The sequence below is a fragment of the Babylonia areolata genome, chromosome 14 (genome assembly GCF_041734735.1).
Source record: "Babylonia areolata isolate BAREFJ2019XMU chromosome 14, ASM4173473v1, whole genome shotgun sequence".
NCBI lineage: Eukaryota > Metazoa > Mollusca > Gastropoda > Neogastropoda > Buccinidae > Babylonia > Babylonia areolata.
This window is the reverse complement of record NC_134889.1, coordinates 23,458,006-23,479,219: the sequence shown is the minus strand read 5'-3', so window position 1 is coordinate 23,479,219 and position 21,214 is coordinate 23,458,006. Positions and strand designations below refer to the sequence as shown.

General features: G+C 41.1%; 1 protein-coding gene across 2 annotated transcripts in view; it reads right to left on the bottom strand.

Moving 5' to 3' along the window:
• Positions 1–21,214, bottom strand: part of LOC143289929 (hemicentin-1-like) — a 226,991-nt gene that overhangs the window by 54,955 nt on the left and 150,822 nt on the right. For both annotated transcript variants that reach the window (XM_076599184.1, XM_076599186.1), the window contains exons 40-47: positions 18,806–18,934; positions 15,484–15,694; positions 14,884–14,966; positions 13,963–14,153; positions 12,225–12,306; positions 4,822–5,091; positions 2,940–3,127; positions 2,089–2,170 (exon numbers count right to left, since the gene is read on the bottom strand). In XM_076599184.1, coding sequence (XP_076455299.1) covers positions 2,089–2,170; positions 2,940–3,127; positions 4,822–5,091; positions 12,225–12,306; positions 13,963–14,153; positions 14,884–14,966; positions 15,484–15,694; positions 18,806–18,934 — 1,236 coding nt within the window. The remainder of the gene's footprint in view (positions 1–2,088; positions 2,171–2,939; positions 3,128–4,821; positions 5,092–12,224; positions 12,307–13,962; positions 14,154–14,883; positions 14,967–15,483; positions 15,695–18,805; positions 18,935–21,214) is intronic.

Below are 21,214 nucleotides of genomic sequence, written 5' to 3'. Positions count from 1 at the left end.
TTGACTGGGGTTCTGTTAGTGTGTTTGCCTGCTCTGTTGTCTGCCTGTTGACTGGGGTCTGTTAGTGTGTTTACCTGCTCTGTTGTCTGCCTGTTGACTGGGGTCTGTTAGTGTGTTTACCTGCTCTGGTGTCTGCTGCTTTCTTTTTTTCAAATTTTTTTGTTGTTCCAATTTCACAGCCTTCAGGCAAATGTTATCATCAATGTTGTCATTGAGTTTGCTGTCTTAGGCCACCCCGCGTGATGGTCAGAATTTAGTTTTCAGACACAGATAAGGCACATGCTGCCAATGAGACACAGGGGTCACATCTGAGTAATAAAAAAAGAAAAGAAAAAAGTAGCGCCTTTTAGCCTGAAAATTACGGTAACCCTGTCAGCGCCAAGCTTATTTCATGCTCAGTGACAATCATTTGCCAAAGGATGTTTTGGTCATGGAGAATAGTTTAAAAAAAAAAAAATCTTACATGCAAACTAGTAAAAAGACAGTGTAGATATTAACCTTCTGACAGGAAAATGAACATTCTATCCATTTATGACAATTTCACATTAATTTAATGATTCTGTGATAGGAAAATTCCTACAATGATGCAAACGGGAATTTTCATCGTGGGGGAGCTCTTTTTTTACACACATGAAAAGGACAAAAATTTCTGTCCCTAGTTTGCTTTTCTTTCCATAACTCACTGAACACTGACATGTATAACCGGATCTCTAACACGCGCATTTGATCTGCATAGGTCAACACACAAAAGTGTTTCAGGTGCTACAGGGTCTGCACATCTGGTTACCTGGGAGAGTAGAAAAATCTCTGCCCTTAACCCATCAGGTGCCGTGACCAGGATTTGAACCAAGGACTCTCAGACAGAAATTCCAATGCTTTGATCACTCGGCCTTTGTGCCTGTCATAACTTGTGTTTGGGAAGATATTAATGACTGCCATGATGTTCGAATATCTACCTGCAGAAACATGTCACATACATTCTTGTTGTCCTGTTGGAAACATTCTTGTTGTCCTGTTGGATTCCTTGTTATTTGTACTGTGGCATTATTCAAATGAAATGCTGTTTAAACCAACTGCACCATATTAGGGGTAACGAATCTGTGGGGTGTGACTGTGTAAGTCTCATGGATGGGTACAGTGATCAAACGATTCGACCGCTGAATTCTTGCCCATGTTTCCTCAGTTCAATTCCCATCAGAACTGTGGATTGAGGGTGGAGATATTTTTCCAATCTCCCAGGTCAACATATGTGCAGATCTGCTAGTGCCTAAACCCCTTTTGTGTGTATATGCATGCAGAAGATCAAACATGCACATTGAAGATCTTGTAATCCGTGTCAGTGTTCGGTGGGTTATAAAAACAAGAACATATCCAGCATGTACATCCCCAAAAATAGTACAGCTGCCTTCATGGTGGGATAAATAAACAAAACGGCCATACACAAAATGTTACAGGTCTGTGTGAGTATTTGTATTTGTATTTCTTTTTATCACAACAGATTTCTCTGTGTGAAATTCGGGCTGCTCTCCCCAGGGAGAGCGCGTCGCTACACTACAGCGCCACCCAGTTTTTTGTATTTTTTCCTGCGTGCAGTTTTATTTGTTTTTCCTGTCAAAGTGGATTTTTCTACAGAATTTTGCCAGGAACAACCCTTTTGTTGCCGTGGGTTCTTTTACATGCGCTAAGTGCATGCTGCAAACGGGACCTCGGTTTATCGTCTCATCCGAATGACTAGCATCCAGACCACCACTCAAGGTCTAGTGGAGGGGGAGAAAATATCGGCAGCTGAGCCGTGATTCGAACCAGCGCCCTCAGATTCTCTCGCTTTCTAGGCGGACGCGTTACCTCTAGGCCATCACTCCACTGTGTGTGTATGTGTGTGCATTTACATGACTGAAACGTGAGTAAAGGACACAGGAAACGAATGATGAGCACCAAAAGGCAGCTCTCCGTCAGCTCTACCCAGGTAGGCAGCCTGTTGTGCAAATGACTCCCGTGTTTGTGAAGCGCTTAGAGCTTGGTCTCTGACTGAGGATTGGTGCTATGTAAGTATCCAAATCATCATCATGGACATGCGGAGATACTCACAGGTAACGGTGACAATGGACTGGGCCTCTGAGGTACCAGCATCATTGATGGCGATACACTTGTACTCCCCAGCGTCTGATGACTGAGACATGACAGGTCAGGGATGAAGACTACAGCCAGGTGACTGACCAAGTAATTTGTCAAATAAACTGACCAAGTGATTTATCAAATAACAAACTGACTGACCAAGTGATTTATCAAATAACAAACTGACTGACCAAGTGAATTATCAAATAAACTGACCAAGTAATTCATAAAATTACAGACTGACTGACCAACTCATTTATTTAACAACAAACTGACTGACCAACTTATCAAATAGCAAACTGACTGATCACACAATTTATCAAACAGCAAACTGACTGGTCACAAAATTTATCAAATAACGAACTGACTGGTCACAAAATTTATCAAATAACGAACTGACTGGTCACAGAATTTATCAAAAAACAGACTGATCATGTAATTTAGCGAACAACAAACTGACTGATCAGGTAATATATCAAATAGCAAACTGACTGACCAAGATTTATCAAATAACAAACAAGATGATTTAGTCTTAGATACAATTCTATTCCATGCCTCACAACCTTATTCCAGTGATTCCATCCTCACACAGAACCTAACCCCTTGACATACAATATAAATTCAAACATAAAACTATTCTTCTTCAAGCATGAATATAATCCAAATCATATTTAGATGTGCAAATATGTTGACACACACATGTCAGCTGCATTTATCTATGTCCTTTAGCCTATACACGGTGCCAAAGCAATGCTATTAAAGGCAAGATCACTGTCCAAATAAGACCACAGCCATTTTACAGAGACAAGGAGGGACACACCCACCAGAAGATCGTAGATGACGAGGGAGCCATTGCTCAGCTGCCTTATCCTCTCACTCAGCTGTACGGAGCGGCCGTTTTTGGTCCACAGAATCTCCGGAGGGGGGTCGCCGGCCACAGAGCAGTCCAGGATCACCTTCTCCGCGATCCTCACCGCGCGGTCACCAGGGGGCACAATCACTCTCGGGGGGACTGGAACAAACCGAACAGTATTATAAAACCCATGCAAAAAAAGTTGTTCTTTTTTCCTAAAAAGTTTTGCATGCTTCAAAAAAAAAAAGACCAAGTCCAACAGAAAGTCCTTCTTCTTCTTCTGCATTCGTGGGCTGCAACTCCCTCGTTCACTCGTATGTACATGATTGGTTTTTTACGTGTATGACCGTTTTTACCCCGCCCTGTAGGCAGCCATACTCCGCTTTCGGGGGATATATGCTGGGTATGTTGTTGTTTCCATAACCCACCGAGTGCTGACATGGATTACAGGAACTGTAACGTGCGTATTTGATCTTCTGCTTGCGTATACACACGAAGGGGGTTCAGGCACTGGCAGGTCGGCACATATGTTGACCTGGGAGATCGTAAAAATCTCCACCCTTTACCCACTAGGCGCCGTCACCGAGATTCGAACCTGGGACCCTCAGATTGAAAGTCCAACACTTTAACCACTCGGCTATTGCGCCCGTCAACAGAAAGTCCATTAACTCTCTTCCTACGAGCAAAACAAAATAGGCCATGAAGCTGCATTTTATCATTGCTGACACAGGCACCAATGAAATGTTATAAAGGAAAGGTTGTAACATGGAAGAGGTGGCTGAAGACAATGACTACCACTTTTTCTAACTATGACATATAGGTTGGCCCATTCAGACCCCTGCTGGACATCACACAGGGTCTACACGAGGACCGGGGAAGGGAGAAGAAAGGGACAGAACTTCTTCTTCTTCTTCTTCTGCGTTCACTCGTATGCACACGAGTGGGCTTTTATGTGTATGACCGTTTTTACCCCGCCATGTAGGCAGCCATACTCCGTTTTCAGGGGTGTGCATGATGGGTATGTTCTTGTTTCCATAACCCACCGAACGCTGACATGGATTACAGGATCTTTAACGTGCGTATTTGATCTTCTGCTTGCATATACACATGAAGGGGGTTCAGGCACTAGCAGGTCTGCACATATGTTGACCTGGGAGATGGTAAAAATCTCCACCCTTTACCCACCAGGCGCCGTCATCGTGATTCGAACCTGGGGCCCTCAGATTGACAGTCCAACGCTTTAACCACTCGGCTATTGCGCCCGTCAGGGACAGAACAATAACTGTCCGTCCTGAGTGAGTTAACAGTCAACTTACTTCAGCCACTAAGCAGGAGTTTCCAAATAAAAAGAAAACTACCAACAGTCTGTCTTACAAAGACAGTAAGAGTGAAGAGGCAGGGTATGGCAAAGGGAGTGAGAGTGTGGGAACTTCTAACTAAATTTGTCGGTGGTAAATCCCGTCTTCACGCACAACAGGAAGTGGGCTTTTAAGTGTATCAACGTTCTTTTACCTTTCTCTTTTTGGAAGCCATACTCCATTTTCAGGAGTGCAGTGGAGACTTTTTTTTTTTTAACAAGTTCTGACATATATAATGAAAGCGTGCACACACACACATATCTACAAAAAGATAAAAACAGAATTATGCTGTCATCATTTTTTCCCTTCATTTTATCCAGTAATCCAGGAAGCATAAGTCAATATTTTCAAATGACATTATCTATGTTAGAGATAAATCATGGACATAGTATTGTTCAATTCTAATATCCAAGAATTGAAACAAAAATCTCTGTGTTTTTTTCTTGATATTTTCTTTACATAACACACAGAAAACCCATACTCCATTAGCCCGACCTTTAATGATGACACGGGCAGTGGCTGACACCTGCTGGTCGTTGGCAGGGTTTGTGGCGACACACGTGTACTCGCCACCATCCTCCTGCATGGCGTGTCGCACCGTCACTGTGCTCACCCCGTTGACACTAGGGGGCGCCGCCAGGGGCCGGCCGTTCAACATCCAGGTTATGACGGGGACGGGCACGCCCCGTGCCACGCACTCCAACTCGAAGCGACTGTTGAGCGTCACCTCCTGGTCCCTGGGCTTGTGGATCAGACGTGGAGGGACTGCAACAACAATGACAGTGCCAATTTTACTGCAACAACCATGACTGTGGCAATTTTACTGCAACAACCATGACAGTGCCAATTTTACTGCAACAACCATGACAGTGTCACTGTTAAAGAGACATGGAGGGACTGCAACAACCATGACAGTGTCACTGTTAAATAGACGTGGAGGGACAGCAACAACCATGACAGTGTCACTGTTATAGAGACATGGAGGGACAGCAACAACCATGACAGTGTCACTGTTAAAGAGACATGGAGGGACAGCAACAACCATGACAGTGTCACTGTTAAAGAGACATGGAGGAACAGCAACAACCATGACAGTGTCACTGTTAAAGAGACATGGAGGGACAGCAACAACCATGACAGTGTCATTGTTATAAAGAGACATGGAGGAACAGCAACAACCATGACAGTGTCACTGTTATAAAGAGACATGCAGAGACAGCAACAACCATGACAGTGTCACTGTTATAAAGAGACATGGAGGGACAGCAACAACCATGACAGTGTCACTGTTAAAGAGACATGGAGGAACAGCAACAGCCATGACAGTGTCACTGTTATAAAGAGACATGCAGAGACAGCAACAACCATGACAGTGTCACTGTTATAAAGAGACATGGAGGGACAGCAACAACCATGACAGTGTCACTGTTAAAGAGACATGGAGGGACAGCAACAACCATGACAGTGTCACTGTTAAAGAGACATGGAGGGACAGCAACAACCATGACAGTGTCACTGTTATAAAGAGACATGGAGGGACTGCAACAACCATGACAGTGTCACTGTTATAAAGAGACATGGAGGACAGCAACAACCATGACAGTGTCACTGTTATAAAGAGACATGGAGGGACAGCAACAACCATGACAGTGTCACTGTTATAGAGACGTGGAGGGACAGCAACAACCATGACAGTGTCACTGTTATAAAGAGACATGGAGGGACAGCAACAACCATGACAGTGTCACTGTTATAAAGAGACATGGAGGAACAGCAACAACCATGACAGTGTCACTGTTATAAAGAGACATGGAGAGACAGCAACAACCATGACAGTGTCACTGTTATACAGACATGGAGGGACAGCAACAACCATGACAGTGTCACTGTTATACAGACATGGAGGGACAGCAACAACCATGACAGTGTCATTGTTATACAGACATGGAGGGACAGCAACAACCATGACAGTGTCACTGTTATATAGACATGGAGGGACAGCAACAACCATGACAGTGTCACTGTTAAAGAGACATGGAGGGACAGCAACAACCATGACAGTGTCACTGTTAAAGAGACATGGAGGAACAGCAACAACCATGACAGTGTCACTGTTATAAAGAGACGTGGAGGGACAGCAACAACCATGACAGTGTCACTGTTATACAGACATGGAGGGACAGCAACAACCATGACAGTGTCATTGTTATACAGACATGGAGGGACAGCAACAACCATGACAGTGTCACTGTTATATAGACATGGAGGGACAGCAACAACCATGACAGTGTCACTGTTAAAGAGACATGGAGGGACAGCAACAACCATGACAGTGTCACTGTTAAAGAGACATGGAGGAACAGCAACAACCATGACAGTGTCACTGTTATAAAGAGACATGGAGGGACAGCAACAACCATGACAGTGTCACTGTTAAAGAGACATGGAGGGACAGCAACAACCATGACAGTGTCACTGTTAAAGAGACATGGAGGGACAGCAACAACCATGACAGTGTCACTGTTATAAAGAGACATGGAGGGACAGCAACAACCATGACAGTGTCACTGTTAAATAGACGTGGAGGGACAGCAACAACCATGACAGTGTCACTGTTATAAAGAGACATGGAGGGACAGCAACAACCATGACAGTGTCAATTTTACAGCAACAACCATGACAGTGTCAATTTTACAGCAACAACCATGACAGTGTCACTGTTAAAGAGACATGGAGGGACTGCAACAACCATGACAGTGTCAATTTTACAGCAACAACCATGACAGTGTCACTGTTAAAGAGACATGGAGGGACTGCAACAACCATGACAGTGTCAATTTTACTGCAACAACCATGACAGTGTCACTGTTAAAGAGACATGGAGAGACTGCAACAACCATGACAGTGTCAATTTTACAGCAACAACCATGACAGTGTCACTGTTAAAGAGACATGGAGGGACTGCAACAACCATGACAGTGTCAATTTTACTGCAACAACCATGACAGTGTCACTGTTAAAGAGACATGGAGAGACTGCAACAACCATGACAGTGCCAATTTTACTGCAACAACCATGACAGTGTCACTGTTAAAGAGACATGGAGAGACTGCAACAACCATGACAGTGTCAATCTTCCTGCAACAACCATGACAGTGTCACTGTTAAAGAGACATGGAGGGACAGCAACAACCATGACAGTGTCACTGTTATAAAGAGACATGGAGGGACAGCAACAACCATGACAGTGTCACTGTTATAAAGAGACATGGAGGGACAGCAACAACCATGACAGTGTCACTGTTATAAAGAGACATGGAGGGACTGCAACAACCATGACAGTGTCAATTTTACTGCAACAACCATGACAGTGTCACTGTTAAAGAGACATGGAGGGACAGCAACAACCATGACAGTGTCACTGTTATAGAGACGTGGAGGGACTGCAACAACCATGACAGTGTCACTGTTAAAGAGACATGGAGGGACAGCAACAACCATGACAGTGTCACTGTTATAAAGAGACATGGAGGGACAGCAACAACCATGACAGTGTCACTGTTAAAGAGACATGGAGGACAGCAACAACCATGACAGTGTCACTGTTATAAAGAGACATGGAGGGACAGCAACAACCATGACAGTGTCACTGTTATAAAGAGACATGGAGGGACAGCAACAACCATGACAGTGTCACTGTTATAAAGAGACATGGAGAGACAGCAACAACAATAGGTTGGTAGGCAAGTATCTGTTAATTCTTCAGTTTGTCTGCTTCTTTGTTAATTTCACATACCTGCATATACAGATACAGATTCGTTTTCTATTATTGGTTACTGCTTTTTTTTTTTTTTTTAAGGAAGTATACAAATATGAGAACTGAACTCAATTGTGTTATCATTTAAGCAGCAACAACAGAACTATAACATTCTGAACCATGACATGGACATCAACAATGCTGATGCAGAACAGAAAACAAAATGAAGAACAATGAAGAGGTATATGTTTCAAAGATGCTTCTTTTTGAGTTTCTGACAACCCCACCCCTTACTGCACACAACATACAGGCTTGATATTCGTTTTGAGCTGTGTATGTGGAAGGGAAAACTGTTCATTTGATCCATCTTTGAACTCCATAAGCAGATCTCTGACATGATTTGGTTATCCTCTGAGATTTCAATTCAAAATACTTTGCTCATCCCACTTGCGGCAATCAAATTACACAATGACCGAAACAAGAAGAAAATTTTCCTCTCATAGAATATGTCATTCTTGACAATGATATAAAACCACTATTATCATTATTATTACGAGCATTTGCCCTTTTTCTTGAAGTAAGGCCTAGGCATTTGCAAATAGAAGTTTAAAAAAAATAGACAGAAAATTTTAAGATCTACAACATTATTAATTAAATCACCCCCACCCACACACAAAGTACGTGCACAGGTCATATTATACAATCATAAATAGTGCACAATCAAAAATACAACCTACAAATTCTGAAACTCTCAAACCTACTGGCTCACAATATTCAGCATTATCACTGGGATGTAAGCAATCCAAAGAACAAGACACTGACAGTGTTACAATAACAGTCATGACAAGGATACTATACAATGACAGTGTTACAATAAGTCATGGCAAGGATACTATACAATGACAGTGTCACAATAAGTCATGACAAGGATACTATACAATGACAGTGTTACAATAACAGTCATGACAAGGATACTATACAATGACAGTGTTACAATAAGTCATGACAAGGATACTATACAATGACAGTGTTACAATAACAGTCATGACAGGGATACTATACAATGACAGTGTTACAATAACAGTCATGACAAGGATACTATACAGCGACGGTGTTACAATAACAGTCATAACAAGGATACTATACATTGATAGTGTTACAATAACAGTCATGACAAGGATACTATACAATGACAGTGTTACAATAACAGTCATGACAAGGATACTATACAATGACAGTGTTACAATAACAGTCATGACAAGGATACTGTACAATGATAGTGTTACAACAACAGTCATGACAAGGATACTATACAATGACAGTGTTACAGTAACAGTCATGACAAGGATACTATACAATGACAGTGTTACAATAACAACAAGGATACTATACAATGACAGTGTTACAATAACAGTCATGACAGGGATACTATACGACAGTGTTACAATAACAGTCATGGAAAGGATACTATACAATGATAGTGTTACAAACAGTCATGACAAGGATACTATACAATGACAGTGTTACAATAAGTCATGACAAGGATACTGTACAATGACAGTGTCACAATAACAGTCATGACAATGATACTATACAATGACAGTGTTACAATAACAGTCATGACAAGGATACTATACAATGACAGTGTTACAACAACAGTCATGACAAGGATACTATACAATGACAGTGTTACAATAACAGTCATGACAAGGATACTATACAATGATAGTGTTACAACAACAGTCATGACAAGGATACTATACAATGACAGTGTTACAATAACAGTCATGACAAGGATACTATACAATGACAGTGTTACAATAACAGTTCAGTGTTACAATAACAGTCATGACAAGGATACTATACAATGACAGTGTTACAATAACAGTCATGACAAGGATACTATACAATGATAGTGTTACAATAAGTCATGACAAGGATACTATATAATGACAGTGTTACAATAACAGTCATGACAGGGATACTATACAATGACAGTGTTACAATAACAGTCATAACAAGGATACTATACAGCGACGGTGTTACAATAACAGTCATGACAAGGATACTGTACAACGACAGTGTTACAATAACAGTTATGACAAGGATGCTATACAATGACAGTGTCACAATAACAGTCATGACAGGGATACTATACAATGACAGTGTTACAATAACAGTCATGACAGGGATACTATATAATGACAGTGTTACAATAACAGTCATGACAAGGATACTGTACAACGACAGTGTTACAATAACAGTTATGACAAGGATACTATACAATGACAGTGTTACAATAAGTCATGACAAGGATACTATGCAATGATAGTGTTACAACAACAGTCATGACAAGGATACTATACAATGACAGTGTTACAGTAACAGTCATGACAAGGATACTATACAATGACAGTGTTACAATAACAACAAGGATACTATACAATGACAGTGTTACAATAACAGTCATGACAGGGATACTATACAACGACAGTGTTACAATAACAGTCATGGAAAGGATACTATACAATGATAGTGTTACAAACAGTCATGACAAGGATACTATACAATGACAGTGTTACAATAAGTCATGACAGGGATACTATACAATGACAGTGTCACAATAACAGTCATGACAGGGATACTATACAATGACAGTGTTACAATAAGTCATGACAAGGATACTGTACAACGACAGTGTTACAATAACAGTCATGACAAGGATACTATACAATGACAGTGTTACAACAACAGTCATGACAAGGATACTATACAATGACAGTGTTACAACAACAGTCATGACAAGGATACTATACAATGATAGTGTTACAACAACAGTCATGACAAGGATACTATACAATGACAGTGTTACAATAACAGTCATGACAGGGATACTATACAATGACAGTGTTACAATAACAGTCATGGAAAGGATACTATACAATGACAGTGTTACAAACAGTCATGACAAGGATACTATACAATGACAGTGTTACAATAACAGTCATGACAAGGATACTATACAATGACAGTGTTACAATAACAGTCATGACAGGGATACTATACAATGACAGTGTTACAATAACAGTCATGACAAGGATACTGTACAACGACAGTGTTACAATAACAGTCATGTCAAGGATACTGTACAACGACAGTGTTACAATAACAGTCATGACAGGGATACTATACAATGACAGTGTTACAATAACAGTCATGACAGGGATACTATACAATGACAGTGTTACAATAACAGTCATGACAAGGATACTATACAATGGCAGTGTTACAATAAGTCATGACAAGGATACTGTACAATGACAGTGTCACAATAACAGTCATGACAATGATACTATACAATGACAGTGTTACAAAAACAGTCATGACAAGGATACTATACAATGACAGTGTCACAATAACAGTCATGACAAGGATACTATACAATGACAGTGTTACAGTCATGACAAGGATACTATACAATGACAGTGTTACAATAACAGTCATGACAAGGATACTGTACAATGATAGTGTTACAAACAGTCATGACAGGGATACTAACAGCTTCAGTTTCAGTTTCAAGGAGGTGTCAAAAAAGTGCCAACTGATCCAGACACACTACACAACACCGCTGCGTAGTGGACAGAGATGCCACCCCCATGTCAAGTGTTTGTAAGAACAATTAGGAAATTTGGTAAGAACATTTTCAATTCGGTAGGAACACACTTGGACTCTGAGCCACATCAGCAAACGTACTTTTTATCTACAAGGTACACAAACACGTGTGCCTACCTGCAACATGATGTAACTGTTACAATTAAGCTAACTGGTCCACTCAGTGCTGTTTTGATGTAAACACACACGCGATTAGCTGAACATCATCACGTGAGACCAAGGTTAGTAGTGACTGCCCTGGCCTCGTGATTGATAGGTCCAGAGTGTCTGGGTAATGTCACGACAGGAAAGCATGTGACCACGCTACGCAGGCAAAAATGAACTCATCAGAACGATTTTGATGTTGGCGTCATGTCGGAACAAACTGCGATCGAGGATAACAAGATACGGCAAAATCATAACAGCTGGCATCTGTGAGTGTCTATATGGCTCAGTCCACACACACTGATCAACATGTATATCAACTTACCCTGTACTCTCAGCAGTCTCCCCTGGGAATCGCGGCCGGCAATGTTTTGTGCGTAGCAGATGTAGCTGCCCATGTCTCTTTCCTGCACAGCACAGCAGCCATCATTTGTCAGGTTCACTAATGGCGTACCAACACTTTCCTACACACACATGCATATACACACAAATGCGTGCACACACACACACACACACACACATAGATATGTACAGTCTCAAACACACACACCTCCACATACACGCCCATAACACACAGCAGCCATTTATTGTTAGGTTAGCTAATGGTGTATACACTTTCCTACACACACATGAACGCATATGCACATGCATGCATGCATACACACACACACACACACAGCAAACACATATCAGCATATAGACACACACACACATACACACACACAAACACACACCTATACAAACCACAACACACACCTATACACACACACACCACAACACAACACCCACACAACACAACAAACAACAGAACAGCCACACACAACCCAGCACACACACAACACAACACACACACCCATCCACCCACAACACAACACATACACCCCCACAACACAACACCCACAAACACAACACACATCCACCCACAACACAACACCCACCCATAACACAACACACCCATGCACCCACAACAACACAACACACCCATGCACCCACAACACAGCACAGCACAACACACACCCACCCACAACAAAACACAATACCCACACAACATGAAAAACCCACACAACACAACACACACACCCATCCACCCACAACACAACACACACCCACAACACAACACAATACACACACACCAACAACACAACACACACATCCACCCACAAAATAACACAACACATACACCCATCCACCCACAACACAACACAACACACACCCATCCACCCACAACACAACACACACCCACAACACAACACACACCATCCGCCTACAACACAACACACACCCACAACACACACCCATCCACCCACAACACAGAATAATACACCCACACCCACAACACAACACACACCCACCCACCCACAATATAACACAACACATACACCCATCCACCCACAACACAACACAACACACACCCATCCACCCACAACATAACACACACACAACCATCCACCCACAACACAACACACACCCACAACACACAAACACCCACAACACAACACACAAATACCCACAACACAACACACAAATACCCACAACACAACACACACACCTACAACACAACACCCACCCACAATATAACACAACACACACACACATCCACCCACAACACAACACACACACCTACAACACAACACACACCCACAATATAACACAACACACACACACATCCACCCACAACACAACACACACCCACCCACCCACAATATAACACAACACACACACCCATCCACCCACAACACAACACACGCACACCCATCCACCCACAACACAACACCCATCCACCCACAACACAACACACACCCACACACAACACAACACACACCCATCCACCCACAACACAACACTCACACACAACACATACCCACAACACAACACACACACACCCACAACACAACACATACCCATCCACCCACAACACAACACAACACACACCCACAGCACAACACATACCCACAGCACAACACAACACCCAAAACACACTCCCACAACACAACACCCTCACAAAACACAGCACACACACGACACACACCCACAACACACAGAGGTTCCCCCAGACTACCGACCGTGACGCTGTTGATGACGAGAGAGCCATCATCCATCAGAGTGTACTTGGGGTCCCTGGGATTGATGCGGCGCCGGTCATAGTGCCAGGTGATGGTGGGGGGCGGGTTGCCCATGGTGACACAGGGAATCACCGTACGGTCACCCACGGAGGCAATCAGCGTCTGTGACGCTTCCTCAATCATTGGTGGGACTGTGAGAACCAATTCCGTTGATTGGATGATGTGGAGCAAATAAAACAGCGATCACTGGTGCGCGCTTTGTAAGAAGAAATTTGATAGGACGATCCAGAGCGAGAGAGACAGAGAAAGTGAGGGGGAAATCAGAGAGAGAGAGAGAGAGAAAAATAGAGAAAAATTCATATATGCATGTGATGTGTGTGTGTGTGTGTGTGTGTGTGTGTGTGTGTGTGTGTGTGTGTGTGTGTATGTGTGTTTGTTTTTTGTTGTTGTTTTTTTTCTTCTTTTTTTTTTCTTTTTGTGTGTGTGTGTGTGTGTGTGTGTGTGTGTGTGTGTGTGTGCACTGGTATGTGTGTAGACAAAACCAGGAAAATGGATGGAGAAAAACTGACATATCTACATGTGTGCGAATCTGTGACATGTGATGCCAAAGACATTTGAAAACTACAGTACAAATAAACACACATTCAAAACATGTCACTGTGTTTGAGTGTGTGTGTGAATGTGTATATATGTGTATGCACACATGTGGATGTGCATGTGCATGTGTGAGCTTATGACCACACATGAACATGTGCACATATGTGAGTGAGTTGCGAGAGTTTTAACATTCAGTCAGTGTGCATGGCACAAGAACATACACAAGGACACACTCCCATATACATGCTAAGTCAGCAAACAAACAAAAAAAAAAAAAAACCCACAAAGGCATTCATACCTCCATTCTCTGACACCAAAACTTACTCTGAACGGTCAGGGTGATTTCAGCGTAAGACTCTCCGGCCTTGTTCTGAGCCACGCATCGGTACACCCCTCCATCATCTGCCCTGGAAACCATGGCAACCAGTTAAAAAAAATCACTGTGTTTATAATAATAATAATAATAATGATTATGATAATAATGAATATTTGGACGCTCCATCTCCAGAGAGCCCAGAGCGTTTACAAGTACAAACACATACATACATTGATGCACATACATTTAATAGTATACATTTGCCTTTTTTTTTTTATATCTTTATAGGAAAAATGTCATTGCCCAGTTATTTCATACTGTTTCCATGACACTTTTCTTACTTCCTGTCCATTTGCAGGCAACTCTGTATACGTTACGACCACAAAAGATATACTTGTTGATGGATGAATACAAGAATTGTGGAATGGGTGGATACCTTGCCTTGCCGCCTTAGCTTCGTGGGGAATCGCCAGAGCACCACGATGTTAGACTCATGCACCAGCCTTTTCCGTTCTGGACGATCATGTGTGTGTGATTGTGTGGATGAGATAAGGAATTAAAAATAAAACAAAAAAAAAAAACAAATATAAAACTCTCCAACTACTCACCTGACGTGAGGAATAGCCAGCCCACCAGTGTGCAGCGTGATGTAATGCACACGTCCGTAGGGAATCCGGTAGTCTGAGGACGAGATCTTCTGTCCATTCCTCTCCCAGCGAATCTTGGGCCTCGGTCGGCCTGACGCCTGACAGGGCAGGACTATGGTTCGATTCTGCAGTACAGTGTATTCCCTCTGGCCCACCGAGATTTTGGGAGGGACTGAAATGAAAGTGATGATGTGAGACATGATTCCTTGCTTGTGTACGTCAAGAGATCTTTTTTTTTTTTTTTAAATCATATAACATGACTGAAGGCTGTTGTTTGGAAAATGATAATAGAAGATTCTTTTCTTGAAAGTTATAATAGAAGATACAATTCTCCAAACCTTCAACACAACCGGAGATTCTTTTCATGAAAATGACAACGTATCTGATTTTTTTTTTCTTCTTGAAATGACATGTCATTTTCTTGAAAAATGTAACATATCAGAAGATTCTTTTCTTCAAAATCATAGCAGGAGATTCTTTTCTTGACAATAATATATAACAGAAGAATCATTTCTTGCAGATTTATAACATAACAGAAGATTTTTTTGCTCAAAAGATATAAACAATAGAACATTTTTTCTTGAAAATTATAACATAGCAGAAGATCCCCTTCTTGAAATTTATAAGTTAAGTTTCTTTTCTCAACCAAGCTGAAAAGACAACAAAAAGAAAAAAAGACAAGAGAGGCAAGGCCTTCAAGACTCACTTGTGATACACTTTTTTTTTTTAAATCCAAGCTTTTTATGTATTGAATATAATTTCAAAATGTAATGTTTATGATGAGAAAGATCAGTTTAAAGCAAATTAAGTCCCCTAGCATCAATTACAGAGTAATTTCTTTTTTTTACCTCTGCACCAAAATGTTTGCAAAATAAATAAAACTTCCATGCTCAGAAAAAGAAGTTCCTGTTTGAACAAAAAATGATAATAATGACTGCTCTTGTTGTTGGGTCATTTTTTGTACCCATCTCAGAGGTGCAATATTGTTTTAAACAAGATGACCGGAAAGAACTGAATTTTTCCTATTTTTATGCCTAATTTGGGGTCAACTGACAAAGTATTTGCAGAGAAAATGTCAATGTTAAAGTTTACCACGGACACACAGACACACGGACACAGACACACACAGACAACCGAACACCGGGTTAAAACATAGACTCACTTTGTTTACACAAGTGAGTCAAAAACCACTTGGAAAAGACAACACAGAGAAAAGGACCACCTGAATCAAGTCAGTGAGGGCAGAACACTGAGCATGACACAAGTGGAATGAGACACAACAAATCATCATTAAACAAGAGAGGCAAGGCCTTCAAGACTCACTTGTGATAAATTAAGTCCCCTAGCATTAATTACAGAGTAATTTCCCTTTTTTTACTCTCTGCACCAAAACGTTTGCAAAATAAATAAAAATTCCATGCTTAGCAAAAGAAGTTCCTGTTTGAACAAAAAATGATAATAATGACTGCTCTTGTTGTTGGGTCAGAATATCAGATCAAAGTGCCAAGTTTAGAGAATACAAAAAATATAAATATAACAGTAAATGCAGTTTGCATATAATTAGGCTTCTTTTTTTTATTTTTTTGTGCCCATCCCAGAGGTGCAATATTGTTTTAAACAAGATGACTGGAAAGAACTGAATTTTTCCTATTTTTATGCCAAATTTGGACACACACACACATACACAGACAACCGAACACCGGGTTAAAACATAGACTCACTTTGTTTACACAAGTCAGTCAAAAATCATCAAATTATGTTTTTCGATACTTTCACATTATTCCCTTCACACTCACAAACACTCACACTCACAAACACACACACACTCTCTCTCTCTCTCTCTTGAGCAAAAAAGGCTGTTGTGGTTATCCTTCATATTTTGTATAAACTGGACTGTAATTCATTTGTTGTTTTTTCTAAGTTGTTTGATGCTCCGGTGCAGCCAATCCTGCAATATGGAGCAGAAATATGGGCGTTAGAGAATAATGTAATAATAGAAAAGGTGCATTTGTATGCCATGAAGCGTTTTTTAAATGTAGACCACTGAACACCTAATGATTTTGTTTACGGAGAACTGGGTAGGTATCCAATTTATTTGAACTCGTATGTGAAATGTATAAAATACTGGCTTAAACTTACAAGAATGGATGAATTTAGATTGCCTTTTAAGCTTACAAGTTATTGCGAATCTTAGATAGTAACACTAAGACATGGGCTTCTAACATACGAAAATGTCTAAATTCATAAGGATTTGCGTTTGTTTGGGATAATCAGGGTGTTCAATGTATCTAAGGATTCTTGAAATGTTTTCAACAAAGATTAATTGATTGTAGATGGCAGGACTGGCAGGACCATATGTATAACAGTGATAGATTTGCACAGTATAGATTTTTCAAGACAACGCACATGATAGAACCTTATATTGGAATATAGATGAATAGATATGTAAAGAAAGCTTTAAGTAAATTTAGATTTTGTGTCTCTGATATTGCTTGCCATTGTTTTTGATACAGAAACGTAAGAGAACAGGAACTTTTGTGCCACTTATGCAATCAGGCTAGAGAAGATGAAATCCATTTTTTGTTTTGCTGCCCTGCTTTTCAAGATCTCAGAGTGAAATTAATCAATTCAAAGTATTATGCAGAACCATGTCACTTAAGGCTAAATATGTTGTTGTCAACAAGAAATGAGACAGTTCTTTTTAATTTAGCTATGTATCTTTATGAAGCAAGCAAGAGGCTACGCACTGGGGTCTCTTAATATTCATTTGCAGACCTTATGTCTCTTAACTGTTACCTTTGTTAATGAAAATTATGTATTATGTTCTTTTGTATTAGCCCCTTCAGTATGGGGCCAAGGCCTTTATCTGAATCTGAATCTCTCTCTCTCTAACTCTGCCTGTACTTTTTCACGACCCTTTCTTTTTTTCTTTTTCTTTTTTGCCAAAAGGACTGGATGTGAAAAAACACAATCATTTTTATACCATTGCCTTCCTGAGATAAAACTTCTTTCATTTTGTTTTGATTCTCTCTCTCCCACAATGACAATCATCTGCCTATAACTCTCCATTTTTCATACTGTAGAAATGACCAAAGAGAAACAACACACCCTGCTCCCTACACACACACACAACCCCCCACCCCCACCCCCCAGGCCCCCCGCGTCCCCCCACCCCCCGTAAAAAAAAACCCCCACCAATGTCCCAACTGCATAACAAAACAAAACCACAACAAACACCTGCAAAAACAATCCCTCACACACCACCAAACCCTAAGCAACTCACTCTGAACTCTGAGGCGAATGTCCCTGTTGTCGATACCAGCATTGTTCTGGGCGATACAGGTGAACACCCCAGCATCACGCAGACGGAGGTTAGACAGTAACAGTGAGCCGTTCTCCAGCATCCGGTGGTCTGAACACACATGCACAGTTCTTAACATCTCCGCATGGGCAAAAGACAGTCATGTACAGACAACAACACAGACAAAAAGCCGCAAGCTGAGCAACACAGACAACAAAGACAGAAGAGCCACATGATATGCAGTACAGACAGACACAGACAAAAAGCCACAAGATATGCAGTACAGACAGACACAGACATCACAGACAAAAAGCCACAAGATATGCAGTACAGACAGACACAGACATCACAGACAAAAAGCCACAAGATATGCAGTACAGACACAGACAAAAAAGCCAAAAGATATGCAGTACAGACCGACAACAGACAAAAAGCCACATGGTATGCAGTTCATACAAAAACATACATCACAGACAAAAAGCCAATAGCTGAACAACACAGACAAAATGCCAATAGCTGAGCAACACAGACAACACAGACAAAAAGCCAATAGCTGAGCAACACAGACAACACAGACAAAAAGCCAATAGCTGAGCAACACAGACAAAAAGCCAACAGCTGAACAACACAGACAACACAGACAAAAAGCCAGTAGCTGAACAGCCCAGACAACACAGACAAAAAGCCAATAGCTGAGTACCAGACAGGTACAAACAATACAGACACCACAGATAAAATAAAAATCTACAAGCTAAGCAAAACAGAGATCACAGACAAAAAGCTATGCAGTACAGAGATCACAGACAAAAAAACAACAAGCTATGCAGTACAGAGTTCACAGACAAAAAAACAACAAGCTATGCAGTACAGAGATCACAGACAAAAAACAACAAGCTATGCAGTACAGAGATCACAGACAAAAAACAACAAGCTATGCAGCATAGAGATCACAGACAAAAAAACAACAAGCTATGCAGTACAGAGATCACAGACAAAAAACAACAAGCTATGCAGTACAGAGATCACAGACAACAAAAACAACAAGCTATGCAGCACAGAGATCACAGACAAAAAAACAACAAGCTATGCAGTACAGAGATCACAGACAAAAAACAACAAGCTATGCAGTACAGAGATCACAGACAACAAAAACAACAAGCTATGCAGTATAGAGATCACAGACAAAAAACAACAAGCTATGCAGCACAGGCAGATACAAACATCCCAGTCAAAAAACCACAAACTGCGTACCACAGGCAACACAGACCTACAAGCTATGCAGCACAGACATCACAGACAAAAAGCAACAAGCTCAGCAACAAAGACAACACAGGCAAACAGCCACAAGCTAAGTAGGACATATCTTAAACAAAAAAGAGTCACAAGCTGAGTACCACAGACAACACAGACAAAAAGCCACAAGCTAAACAACACAGACAAAAATCCACAGGCTAAGTACAACATATATTACAGAGAGAAAAAAGCCTCAAGCTAAGCAACACAGACATCATAGACAAAAAAACAAAAACCACAAACTAAGTATTTGGATTTATATTTCTTTTTATCACAACAGATTTCTCTGTGTGAAATTTGGGCTGCTCTCCCCAGGGAGAGTGCGCCGCTACACTACAGCCCCCCCCCCCCCCCCTTTTTTTTTTCTCCTGCATACAGTTTTATTTGTTTTTCCTATCAAAGTGGATTTTTCTACAGAATTTTGCCATGGAACAATCCTTTTGTTGCCGTGGGTTCTTTTACGTGCACTAAGTGCATGCTGCACACGGGATCTCAGTTTATCGTCTCATCCAAATGACTAGCATCCAGACCACCACTCAAGGTCTAGTGGGGTCGCTTCCTAGACGGACACGTTACCTCTAGGCCATCACTCCACTTGATAGGTACAGACATCACAGACAAAAAACAAACAAAACAACAACCACAAAGTACCACAGATAGGTACAGACATTGCAGACAAAAAAAAATAAAACAAAACAACCACCACAAGCTAAGTACCAAAGATAGGTACAGACATCACAGACAAAACAACCACCACAAGCTAAGTACCACAGATAGGTACAGACATCACAAAACAACCACCACAAGCTAAGTACCACATATAGGTACAGACATCACAGACAAAACAACCACCACAAGCTGAGTACCACAGATTGGTACAGACATCACAAACAAAACAATAATCACAAGCTAAGTACCACAGATAGGTACAGACATCACAGACAAAACAACCACCACAAGCTAAGTACCACAGATAGGTACAGACATCACAAACAAAACAACAATCACAAGCTAAGTACCACAGATAGGTACAGACATCACAAACAAAACAACCACCACAAGCTAAGTACCACAGATAGGTACAGACTTCACAAACAA